This window comes from Andrena cerasifolii, chromosome 4, assembly GCF_050908995.1.
Source record: "Andrena cerasifolii isolate SP2316 chromosome 4, iyAndCera1_principal, whole genome shotgun sequence".
In the NCBI taxonomy this organism is placed as follows: domain Eukaryota; kingdom Metazoa; phylum Arthropoda; class Insecta; order Hymenoptera; family Andrenidae; genus Andrena; species Andrena cerasifolii.
In genome coordinates, this window is record NC_135121.1 from 14,568,986 (window position 1) to 14,582,821 (window position 13,836).

The 13,836-nt window shown below is 34.5% G+C and overlaps 1 protein-coding gene and 1 long non-coding RNA gene across 4 annotated transcripts in view; both read left to right on the forward strand.

The window, feature by feature from the left end:
• The window catches only part of LOC143368140 (nose resistant to fluoxetine protein 6), a 35,059-nt gene that overhangs the window by 7,872 nt on the left and 13,351 nt on the right, over nt 1-13,836 (forward strand). The window contains exon 1 of one of the 3 annotated variants that reach the window (XM_076810520.1): nt 1,916-2,749. The exons of the other annotated variants lie outside the window; for them this stretch is intronic. Coding sequence (XP_076666635.1) covers nt 2,482-2,749 — 268 coding nt within the window. The 5' untranslated portion in view covers nt 1,916-2,481. Of the gene's footprint in view, nt 1-1,915; nt 2,750-13,836 lie in introns of those variants that run through there. 3 annotated transcript variants of the gene reach the window in all.
• The window catches only part of LOC143368147 (uncharacterized), a 365,284-nt gene continuing 355,125 nt past the window's right edge, over nt 3,678-13,836 (forward strand). The window contains exon 1 of the long non-coding RNA XR_013085167.1: nt 3,678-3,836. This is a non-coding gene — a long non-coding RNA (uncharacterized LOC143368147). The remainder of the gene's footprint in view (nt 3,837-13,836) is intronic.

Sequence of the window (13,836 nt, forward strand, 5' to 3'; positions counted from 1 at the left end):
AACAAGTGTGGGTCAATTTTATTTCATATAGATTTTATTGCGAAATGAGTGTTTGTGATTTTTCTGTTACAATTGTTGAATATGGAACTTTTGTGAATTAGCAGCTGCAATGTATGTATAATACAGATAAAAATCGCGTTACAATTAAGATACCATACAATAATTTAAAACTGTATGCTTTATAAAGCAGCAATACTTGCTCTGCAGTTTTAATATAAGTGCATATTTAATAAATAAACGAAATGAACATGTACATCTAACTTAATAATAATTTATATGTAAAATCAATTAACAATTTATAAATAACGAATCTTGTAATTACCAGCACAATTAAATATACTTTTAGTTCCTTTTATTTATATAAAACAAACAAAATATTAATTTATCCTTAGAAAGTTAACAGTTTGTGAAAATCTTTACGATATTTGCTCTATTAGTCATATTAATTATGTTACGTCCTAGCAACAAAGTGACTAAAATTTTCGTTTTACTCATTTTGGTATTTATCATAGCATTAGAACACAAAGCAATAGCAATGTTAAGAATTTTTACCATCATAATCATAGTAGCTAATTGAAAAAAAAAATATGAAGTAGAAAGCGCCTTCGTTCATGAATACTTCTGTGACAACTTACATGGCCTTTATACTCATTAGTTACAAAATTCCATTTAGCAAATCCGAAATGTATCAAGTATAAAAGAAGGAAAACTATATATTGCTATTTTTATCTATCCACACATACACACAGCAGACTTCCAATTTCTGTTCCACATACATTTCCTTTTCAGCATTTGCGAGAAAAACAGAAATCAGAATAATGGAGGATAAATATTTCTAAGGAAACAGTATATTCATATTAGAATTTCAAATGCAATTCCATTGAAATTCCTACTGTTCAGGTAAAAGTTCGGCAAAAGTTCAATGTGCTTTGAGAGGAATACGTAAAAAGCCGCGAGATTTGTATTGCCAGAGTGTTTCGCGTTGACTTATCGATTCAAACGAAAATAACATTGCTCACAGTCCGTATTACGGGTGCCATTAAGGATATTCTGTGAATGTAAAATCCGTGTTGTTTTATTCCCGAATCGCAAGCGCTATTTCCCCCTGAAATCTGACACTTTCTTATAACTTAATATGTAGCAGTAAGTTGACACCTTCCGTGCCACCGTGAGAATTTAGACTTTCGGCGAGGCCAAATGGCGTGAAAAGTAGATTGCGATATTCAATTATAGAAAAATTGTAGAAATTTCAACTGTTTTTTGTTCTATTTTGATTTCGACAGTGAATGGGGAAATACTTTTTTCCTTCGAACGGGGGTTTCACTTGCAATAAATATCACGGCACGGAGCGTGTTAAATGAGCAGGCAAAAACGACAATTTGTCAGGCAAAACAAATTTTTCAAATTACCACGCCTGGTGTTTCTCAATTAACAGCGAATTAAAAGAATCTTTTTACAAAGTATAATATATAACAAACTCCCATACTTCCTAAAAACAGTTAATTCTTTGAGAATCTTTTGCGAAACCTCTCACGAATCCAATTAAGCAAGAAGCCTCAAGCATGTTTCTAATTAATTCCTGCAAAGATTTACTGCAGATTGCCCGAAAGCTCCTACGCGTAGTCAAAAGTAGCCGCAACAAGTTTGAATTTTACTGCCGTTGCTTCACACACAGAATAAATTCGCTCGTTAAAAAAGAAGAATCAGGGTCAGAAGCTTGAACTCAGAAACGATCGAAGCCATTCTTACCTACCCAATTTTCAATTCTATCCTTAAACTTCCACCTAACAGACAACCGACACCATAAATCCCATCAAATTACCCAAAAAAAAACAAATTCAAAACTTAGAATTCAGAACAAGAGCGTGTCTCCCACGTTCCCCGAGACCGAGCGAAAAACAAATGGTGAAATACCCGTCAATTTCTCAACTGACTTAATTCACGTACACGGCGTATCATAATTGGCGTCGTTTTAAAAAAAGAATAACAATGGTACGCGGCGTGCTTTACGCAATTGTCTCCAGCAATTTGACATCGAGCAGCAAGGTCCTCTTAAGACGGGCACAGTGGTAGGAGAAGAGGAAGGCAACGTCCACCCCTCTTCTCGCCCTCTTCGTTCGAGCAGGTGACTCCGTGGTTTCACGATCACTCATAAAGCTCGCCTTCCAACGATCAGGCAATAGAGAGTCCGTGAAACGTTCGGTAGCATTGTTTTGCCAATCCTCCCCGAACCTCGCCCAATTTTCTCCCACGAATCGAAACACGTCCGTCAGCCGCGCGCTTTCGAGGATCCCACCTGGGCAGCGTCTGGCGACACTCGTACCGCGTTGATCGGCATCGGTCCTCCCAGTTCGCCACAACGCCGTTTTCAAGATCGATGTCGAATGGTCGAACCGTCCCATAGAGTCACTGTGATCGTCGCTCCCGGCAAATTCGGATAACGAGGAGGCAGCCGGGTTCTGAATACATTCCTCGGTGACCATGGCTATGTTCCTCACAGCGTGGACGCTGCTCCTGCTGATGAAGCTGTCCTGCGCTGGGAAATCGGTGGACGTGGACGTGCTGGCCTCTGGAGGACTCAACACCCTGCAGGAGGAGCAGATACTCCGCGTTCTGTCGCGCAACAAAACCAACTCCTCCAATAATTTCACCCTGACCGGGCTGATCGGCAACCTGAGGAACCACACCGTCGAGGCGGGCAAGCTGGCGTGGAAACGGGAGAACGTTCAGGACACCAATCCGTTTTACGGTGAGTCTTTATCTGTTGTTCTTTTTCGGTCTTCCTGCTAACCCTGCGAGAATAATGCTTGTTTATTTGTTTATCACGGGGTAACCCTTTGGCATATTTTAAGAACGCGAAGAGATGATAGAGAGAGCGGGCAAATAAGGTAAAATTGAAATAAATACCAAAGAAAAGGGAGCATAGATGCCCCATGTGTACAATGAACTGTAAGTTCCTTCGTTTAGGTATTTTATTTATTTATTTATTTATTTATTAATTTAACGGGACGTACCCTTTAGATACAAAGAAGCATGTAACTAAGTAAGAGACAGAAAAAGAGAAAGCAAGAATAATATTAATCGCAAAGGTAAAGATAACAATAACACTATGGTATTCTGCGCTCTAGCTCAGAAAGAACTTGCGCCTTGAGTCGTCGAGGCGACCCATTAAAAAGGTCTAAACAATGGAAGAAAGAGTATAGAGATTGTAAGAGGTGTACCTTTACAAGGTTGCCTTTTACAACGTGGGGTAGGCACGGTGTTAGCATCGGTGTCGCAAAAAATTAACGTTAGTATTCCAGGGCAACGAGTGTTTGTTGGGATTGGCTATTATGAGGCGCGTCGTGTATCACGGTTGGGAGCGAAGGTTGATTAATTGGATAAACGATGATGTATTTTTGTGTTTTCGCGCGACGATGCAAAGTTCATAGTGTCTCGTCGACGCGAGAAGTAATGAAATGTTAATGTTGCCACCGCGAGTGGTTAATATTTGGACATCCATTAGAGGTGGTTTTCGGTGAATCGACGGAAGCAGTAGCTGTTGATGGAAGGATCTTGCTTGCACTAGACGCGTGCAGTGATCTTTTTTTAGAGAAGTGGTAAATCATTTTTAAGACTTACTTAGAGAACTTTTTAAGACTTGGGGAAGAGCGGGGGTAAACGTGACGGCGTCATGAAAGTAACACGCCTTCTCCCGCCTTCCACAAAAGTTTCCGAAAAGTTTGCTTTACATAGTTACGCGTGCTTAGTGTTTCTTTTGCTTCGCGGAGTTCCGCTAAGAAATACGACGATTCGTATACCGTGGGCGAGCTGATTTCGTTATTTCGATCATTCAGGTAAGTGTCTCCTTTATTGTTTTTTTTTTTATAATATTCTTAGTAGACATTGATCCAATTATTTGTTAGAGCGTTCTTAGATAATGTCTTTATAAGTTCCTGTATTTGATTTTAATAAGTCTTGTATAGTTTGTACGTTATAACAGTTCTATGTTGAAGAACATGGCTGGGGACGAAAGTAACATGTTTCTATAAGTTTAAAAATGCCTCCCTATATTCCAAAAGAGTTGACTCCAATATTAACAATAGTTTTTTAAAAAAAATCATAAATATTAGTTACTTTTGGGGTTGTTACACCAAATTCCATATTAAATCAAATATACAGTATCAATGAAATGTTTGAAGCTGGTTATGCTTTTTTTATCGTTAGGTACCTACTTAAAATATGTTTATTTAAATGTTTGTTTCTATCGTCTCTGATAATAAATAATCCTACTTTGCTTTGGAAGAAGTGTTTTTACTTAATTCTCCTCAAAATAATTAGTATTACTTTCGTCCACATGGTATGTTACTTTCGTCCTACCCCTGCAGGACAAAATGACAACAATGACAGTCACTGCGGAAAAGTGCCATAACTCTTTGACTACTTATCATGGAAGGCTGAATCTGGGCTCAAATGATGGACCAAGAAACATACTATCTTAAGGCATAATTGTTATTTTTATATGTATAAAAGGTATTGTAGGCTAGGCCAAATTAAAAAATGTTACTTTTATTCCTGCTCTCCCCTACTAAAAGTCTTTTAGCTTTTTTAGAGAAGTTTAAATCGAATGTTACTATCTAGTCGGTTACGCTGTTCGAGAGGATTCCCCCACGCGGGATGAATATTAATTACGCGTCGATATTTTGGGTAGTTACAGAAGGAAAGAGGGAAAAAAGTGTTACATGAATATAGATTGTGTAGACTTTGCACTTCGAGGTATAAGGAATTAAAGGAAGATGGAAGAATAAGTACCTGCGTTTTAAGAGACATGCAAAATTTGAATAGAGGTAAATATTTTACATAACCAGTTGGAAAGGGAAAAGTGTTTTTCCGTTACGCGTCGTAGAAGGATGAGTAAAATTAGTTCTTTTTTTACTTATGATAGTGTCGTCACTGATTTTTCAGTAAGGTATTCGTCTTTGTATCTTTATTCAAAGTTTATTTGAAACTCCGAATAATTTGTGCTAAGTACAAATTAGAAATTTGATTGTGCCTTAAAGTATTATTAATAGTGGAACCTTTTTCTTCATCTTTTAGTATTACTGTGTAGTAATAGTGAATATTTAAGCTTTTGGGATAAAAGATAGTACTCCCTATCAAATAAATTAATTTGGAATAAATAACATTTATTCTTTACTTGCCGAATAAACATAAATCGTCTTTAATCATTCCATCGCTCGAATCATTTTTTTATTTACATAATATGGAACTCTGTACTTTTGTGTAGCGGTAAAGACGACGCAATATTTTTTGAAAGTCAATGAAGCAAATCATTTAATATTTTCTAATAGATCTTTGAAACAGCGAACGTACCATGTGAATCAATTTCTTCAGTTCGCTACATGCAACTAAAAAGTAAAGCTCGAACGACGAACACTTCCTCGATATTATTGTCTTTATTTGTTTTATAAATTAAACCCCTCTTCAATGGTGACAAAACTAATTGTAATTTGCTCTTTATTCACACGGTAGTAGGTAATTCTATTAAAAAAGAAAGAAAGAACGATAGATAGTGCGTAGAAAAAATCAGGAAGACCTATATTTATTTGGATCACTGATCCTTAAATCCACATTTCCTGTGATTAGTTTCAAATAATTGTTAGTTGATGTTCCAAAGCATTTCTTGGTAAAATATGGTTTTGTACGTCATCCACTTCATTAGCCATAGGTGTGCTATAATATCGCACTTAACATTATTGCATAAGGATCAGATGCTAACTGAACTGGACTGACATCCTTGTTTGTCTTGCGGATGTTAAAAAGTGAGGAACCGTTTCAGTAGCAGGATGCTGCTCTGAGTGCTATGAATAAATCATTGTTGATACACAATCTTTCGTATACGTGTTCATGTACAAAATATATATGTATAAAAAATGAAGCTCAGATTATGCTACCCACGTGTCTGCAGAAACTTATTCGTAATATCGAAGGTCGTTCACGTCGATGATGACGTAAATAGATCTGTTTATTCTCTGAATATTATTTTCAAGCTTCACTGTCTGTTCCACGAAAAATTATAATTTCACAGTAGACATGACTCACATTATTTCAGTTTTTTTTTTTACTATTTATAGTTATAAATAGTTACGAACTGGACAATGTTATTATATTATAGATCTCAAGTAAATTGTACTTTATTGATATAAAATGATTTAACTCTTTTAATTAACGTTATTAGTATATACTATTAATACACAATGTAATTACTTTTGTCACGTCTCCAGTACTGTATGGCTTTATTACGATTTTCTTATTAATATTAATAAGTTATTTCGTAACTTGGTAAACTTGCAATATTTCACACAGGGACATAAATAATAAAAAATAGGTACTATTATTAGCAGTATTACAAATTACTCATATTATTAAATTTTTATTAACAATTCTTTTCAAAACCTGGCTGCTTTTGTGTCAGTTAACTGAGAGATTCTGTGAAACATGTGTAGAATCATAGTCTTTCCTCGTTAAATTACAATCCTTTTGCTACAAGGATGAACATCCTTTAAACTTTCTGTTGCCCATTACTATATAATGTATGTGTAATTAAATTTGTAAAAAACGAATGAAGCAATACTACTCACAGAAGGTTTAAGCACACTCCATCATAGCTGAATTACATTTCAGAACACTGCTCTCATCGATCAGCGTCCTCTTGTAAAATCCTCTCAGAATTCGATTATAAGTGTTTGCACTCGTGATAAGTGTTTGGCCCCATCGTTATCGGTTACTCGAAAATCATTATGCCGGATTACGCAAGGTCGATACCTTTCTTTCGCGCTGTCACTGAAGGTGCTTCATTTGGAGCAGCGTCGGCCGAAACGAATGCAGAATGACTGAACGTCGGAAAAAGGCCTGGCTAACTTTCGATATTTCGAAACGGACGCTGCTCGTTTTCAATTTTCATCCATGTGCAGTGCCTGCATACCACATGCGATTACGTTACTCGTTGTGGTGTGTACACGCTGCAGCGTCACATTTGCGAAGTAGTTGCGCGCTGCACTGAAAGGAAAAGTGTGGAAAAGTGGTCGATGGTTCGACACTTAACTGTTTGAACGATGAGAAACAATATTCTGTTTTTTTTTTGTAAAAAAATAAATGGAAGTTGCAGTATACAGTTTTGCAAAAAGATGGAGTAATTCCTTGTGAAAACATAAGTCGAAATTGCAATACAATGTTTTTGAAAATATGGGGTAATGCATTATGAAGAAATAAACGAAAATTGTAATATAAATTTTTTGAAAATATAGAGCAATTCATTATGAAAAAATAAGTGAAAATTGTAATATAAAATTTTGGAATATATGGAGAAAAAAGTGAAAATTGCAATATAAAATTTTTGAAAAAATGAAGTATTTAATTGTAATAACAAAATGGCAGTATATTTTTTTTTATTATAGATTGCTCTGTTTTTGGAGAAAAAGAAACAAGTAGAAGAATCTGTTACGTATTTTGAACTTGACTATTTGATTGTGTCTTGATAAAAAGATATTACTATACATAGACTCTTTATTTCTGTATTTGATGAGTATAATAGCTAATTTTTTAGTGTCATTTTATTAATTTTTGAAGAAATTCATGTTGATTTTCAAAATCTGATTAAAGTGCGCATGTTAACGTCAAAATAATTTTTGCTTTAAATTTTTCAACCCTCGTGGAAAATCTTTGTACTACAATTTCCACAGATTTTTCCATAAAAAATTAAATGCGTTCTTCCTCGTGGTATGATTAATCAGCCTCGTTATTTGTACCGTTGTTCTCTTCCCTACCCAAAACTGATCAAGGAATGCTATTAGCGTTAGCTAACATTTTATGTTTACCTGTATTACCGTTTCTGGTCATTCGATCAGAGTGTTATCACTCTATTAATCTTAATTCATGCTAATTCAAGCCTAACTCTTATGTCACATGTTCACGGTGGTACCCACGTTTACAGTTCCTTCCAGTAAATATTATATAATATATAAAACATTGGAATATATAATATTTAAATATTTAAAATTTTTTTATTTAAATGCTTCGCGTGCTCTTTTTGTGGAGTTTCGATTCATGGGGAATATTCGAAAAGGTATACTTCAAACATTATATTACACTTATTTTTTAAGCTAGGACTATCCGCACTAAATAAATAAATCTGATATAAGTAAAATTGAAATCTACATAACGAAGAAGTACAAAGTGATCCATTGGGATGTGAATATTTTCGCCAATCAAAAATCTTTTCCAAATCAATGTTTTCTGACTGCGTCACTTGCCAGATAAGTCATAAAGTTCAAAATAAGTCGTAAAAAAACAGACAAACCATTTATTTAAGAGTGTGCATTAGCCTTAACAGCAATTTTTTTAATTCAGAGCAATTTACTAGAAAAATAAGTGGGAAACAATTTTCGTACAATTAAAATTCAGTGAAGATTTTTAAAAGAGCAAATTTATCGGGTCGTGTTAGATCAAAATAAATCATGGGAAAAGAGAATTTAATTTCGTTCTAGACTCTAGACCGTGTTAAATCGCAATCGTGTAAGAACAGAATTAAATGTATCTTTACGACCAGAAAGTGCGCAATTATTATCGACAGGCTGATGCTGACCACAAACACTCGCACGCTGAAGAGCTGAAGTTTGAAAACGAGTTTCCCCTTCGTGCCCCGCGTCACGTACCACGTGCAACGCTGATCTTGCAACCACGCGATTTGACAACGACATTCTCCGCGAGGAAAACGGAAAAACAGAAAATTCATTAACATCCGCGCGTTCTTGTCGTGAATTCAGGAAGATAGGCTCTCTTCGCGAAGAATATCCTCTTCCATACTTTCAATTAATTATTCACATCCGACACGTAACTTTGAAAAAAAAACCATCGCTTGTGGGTTGAAGATTTATAAATACAAATTTCTAGTGCACTTTTGTAATCGTCCCTAAAGATTTTTATAAACAAGTGTGAGTGCTTTTCGTTCAGCAAGAGGGAAATGTGTATATTCCACTGTTTTAGAAAAACGAATACATGTGAAATGTATTTATAATTTTATTCATGTTATAATATTATCTAACTTAACGTAATAATTATTGTAACTTCATTATTTTGCGTGAATACTGCTTGCGAAAAGTTTGGAACCACTTATTGATTTTTATTAAAATCATATCGTGTAACTATGTATCCTCTGATTCGAAATTAAGGATACCTTTCGTTTCACACCTTTAAAAAATTGATTATCCTTTCTTTTCACCCTTTTTTTGAAGTTCTAAGTGTTGCCACGTTCTGGGGAGCGAGCTCCTAAATTATTGGATTGAAATTCGAGAAATTATTAAAACCATGTAAATTCAAATCTAACCACGTGCAGGTATATGTGCATCAATCTTGTTACTAAATAGTTCAATAGAAAGTGGGCTCGAGTAATGCAATTTATTTGGAAGGAGTTAGTTGACAACAAAATTTTCAATATGCACTTCGAAGATCGTCCACAGAACTCAAACTAAAGTTTCAATGCTGCTTATAATAATTCTCTTCGAACCTTCTGTATTCTCAAGAAGTACTTTCAGTGATCACTGCAATGTTCTTCCTGCCAATCAATTTCCACATTTCACCATGCGAAAAAATTATTCAAATTCGTTAATTTAATCAGAAAATCCCTACTACCCTCGACTCACAGAATGTTTTAAAACTTTTAGCTGCCAGTAGGTATCTACATTCCAGAAAAGGTTCGTTACTTGCCTCGAAACACCGAGACCTTCGATGAAACGTAAAACCCGTAATTTTTTCTTGCTAAAAAATTTTTAAAAAACGTCATACCCTGATTGTCGCCTCGTTACTCAAAAAGTAAGCATGAAAGGATTGATTAGTGGCGTAATTAGTCACTCGTGCAACTTTCGAATCGTTTGCCGAGTTACCTTGACGTATGTGACCCTAGATTCTCTAGAACAAAACTTTGAAGGACTTCTTTACTTTCGGCAATGTGAACGTACAGTTACGTTGGAATATAAATAATCTATATGTGACTTCTCCGTTGCACAACGACTTCCTTGTTCAAGCAAAGAAAGATGATGAATCGACGAATCTGGGTCTTTCGAATATGTACATTTTTAAATACGTGCTCTTTATGGTTACCTTGACTGATTTAAACGGACTCCAGGTTACAAAATTTGGGACGTTTTATTTGTAACAGTTTCCGCATAAATGGAATGACGATGACAATTTAATAGGTCCACGTGGTCATCTAAATTCGACATTAATTTGACGACGTATTGTGTTTTGAATTAAACTGGATATAAAAATTTTGAAAATATCAGTTACCTGTGATTTAATGAGCAATAAATAAAAATTCTGAAAAATAATTTATTTACTATCAAAGAATATGTTTTAAATGTGTTATGTATATATCTGATTTAACTTAATAATTAAAGAGGTCGCTCTTGAACCGAGTAATTAAGTAAATAATGTTTCAGATTTTAATAAAATATGCATCTTAAATAGTACGTGGGATTTTATTTACGTGAAAATATCGAAAATTTATGCTGTAGCGATAAATTAAATTATAGTAAAAAAGAATGTTCGAGTTTCAGGAAATTTCTAATTAATAATTCATTGGAGGTAAAAATGTTAGTTAAAATAAATGCAAATACAAGAGAACAGAATTTACTTGTACATTTTGTCAAAAATATTGAACGAATTATTACTCAAGCGACATATGATCTTTTAATACGTAAATGTTTGCTTGAATACGCTATTAAACCATAATAAAATTGAAAGCGTATTCGTCGTTCCCAAATAAATTCTTACCCATCGCTTTCGTTCATTATCTTCCATTCAAATTGCATTTTGTATTACCTGATTCCAGAATAATCGGTTCGTAATTACTGATTAATTTATTCGTGCCACGGCATGTATTGCGAACGTAGCGAGCAATTAAACGTCACACGAAAAAATCAATGAAACAGGTCCGCGAATACCAATGTGAAGATAACTTTATTTTAATAATGTCCAATGCTTCTTACAAACTACATACATATACAATTGCAGAGTTTAAAATTTCATTCACAAAAGATCTCCAACTCTATCAACAGTAGAGTAGAGTAGTATAGAGTTCGAATGATTCTGTAACTAATTGTTTTTCCACATTATTCGCAGCATGAAATCGCTTAAGCCAGTGTTTCCCAATCTTTTTTGAGTCGCGACCCCTTTTTATAATATAATATATAGAAAACGGCCCCAACACCAATTTTAGTAGTTATGTATACCAAACAATGCTCTTTACCTAAAAAAACACTGAGAGAAATTTCAGATCTCTACCCCCCTCTCGTCGGTGTGATATGGGGATAACAACCCTAAACTTTACCATTTTTTTTCTCAACAACTACTTAAGATATTTGAATGCTAGGTACTTTTTAGCTCTACCACCTAAAAGGACCTACTTCGAGCACATAGAAACGTTTAAATATCGTAAGAAGTTGTTGAGAAAAAAAAGGGTAAGTTTTGGGTTGTTATCTCCATATCGCCCCAACGAGACGGGGTAGAGATCTGAAATTTCTCTCAGTGGTTTTTCAGGCAATGAGCATTATTTGGTATATATAACTACTGAAATTGGTGCTGGAGTCGTTTTCCCTATGCTTACATTTAATTAACACATTAAAACTATGTATTTCAGAATATAATTCTAACTTAATAATATTTAACTATTTTAATACATATATTAAATATACTTAAAGATATTTAATATATTTAATTATCTTAATCAGTGTGATGGTTCTGCTTGCATCTGGGTAACCAGCTTTTTCATTATTTCATTAGACGAACATTTTATGTGATTTTACATTAAAAAAAATATTTCTTAATGGTAGAACACGTTTTATATGTATGAACATTTTATGCGACACGCCAATAAAAAATATTATTTGGTGGGGAAACATGTTTTATACGGTTGAAGACTTTATGTGGTCCAACAATAAAAAAATTTATTCGTGGCCGAAACACACTCTGCATGCACGAACAATCATGAGATCCAACAATAAAAACGTTGTAACCTGTCGAGTGATCCTTAACGGTTTCCGGTTCTCCTCACGACTGCGCACGAAGAGGTGTACCGTTTCATGGGATAAATAAATATGAAGGTTACTTGCGATTGTAAACGGTCCGAACTCGATCGTTACAACACGGTTCATTACACGGCGAATGTGTTGTTAACCAGTTTGCTCTCCGAGGTCATTTTCTGCTGGTAGATTTCGAGGAACACTTTAAAACGAAAGCAGAGGGATTGATTTGTAACTGGTACACGATTTTTTAACAATTCAGTACTGCACAGGCTGTTAAAAATAATTAAAAAGTTACATTGCTTGCTAAACTAATTGTAAGTTAAAATGAAAATTAAATGCTTTTTCGTGCACTATGAAACTGTACAGTGGAATTGTTCAAAATTGGTTGAGTTTCAATATAAAAAACATTCCCCACCACGAAAAGTATTAAACAATTACATTGTACAATTTTATAGTGTACACAAAATTCAATTTTCATCGTAACGATTTTTCTATATCTACTGTAGTTTTCATGATATAAGTACTGCAGGAAAATAGGAAGGCACGCATTAACATTTAAGAGATGTTTTCACCCTAAAGAATCAAAAAGTAGCATATAAAAAAAAAGGTCCCAATTTTCGAGTTACCGAAATTGCTTTCTTAGTTTCACAGAACCACGATGAAACGCGCAACTCCCTGGATGGTTTCTCTACTACTAGATCAATACCTTAATCCACTTACTTATAGTCGCGTTGCCACTTCACGTAAAAATTACAGCAAACATCGCGTACCAATAAGCAAGTGTTTAGTTTGCAAAGTGCGATACTAAAGAAACGGTCGAATTCGAATTCGTTATGATAAGACAAAGGTACGCGTGAAGCTGATTGTGTACATTGTACATACTCTGTTTAAGTGGCTCTACGCGGAAGCAGTGGAAGCTCCATTCCAGCGTTAATTGCTGATTCCACAAATCTGTTTTACGCGACTCAATCATTTCCATTAATAGTTACTGTCGCAAAAACACGCAGCGATTTTCAGACGTATTCTTATATTCATTAAATAAAATTGATTGTTCTAAGATTAGGTGTTTCATTTTGTTTGTGTTGGAACAAACTATTCCTACGCCATTTAATGTCCTCAAATTTCTTTTTCCACATAATTGGTATCTCGGAAAGCTTCTATAAATGTTTTGTTATAATTAATTTTCGTTAACACGAACGAACCAAAAATTAAGGCTAAATACATTTTGAAATATTTTTAATAAATCCTCTCCTTTGCGGGGGTGGGGGTAATTTTATTTTAATAAAACATTTAAACACCAAAATCAAAATTTTCCCATTTGTCATAATAAGAAGCGATAAAATGTCAGCGTGACGATTTATTTTCGCACTTCCCAGGATTCCCACCCTTTGTGCCTGTGCCTATTACTGGGATTCAATTTATACAAACAATTTATACGGGTCGTATTAATGAAAAAAATTGCTATTCAACTATAATATTGAAGTATACGAAAATATGAAATATTTTCTATTAAAAATCGGTATTACAAATATTTCTCGTAAATTGGTGTGTATCGATTGTACCAACTGTAGAACTTCAATTCGAAAAAAGGTATCCCTGAAAAATTGATTTCAAGTGAAACTCAATTTTCTAAAAAAAAAAGCGAAGCATTACTCAAACTCGACACCTGACAATGTCCCCTTTGCATCGCACAATAATTCCTTCCATCCCCAATTGTACCATAATTACTGCGTGTCACATTTTATTTCTAGTCAATAATTGTACGCGAACGTGACAA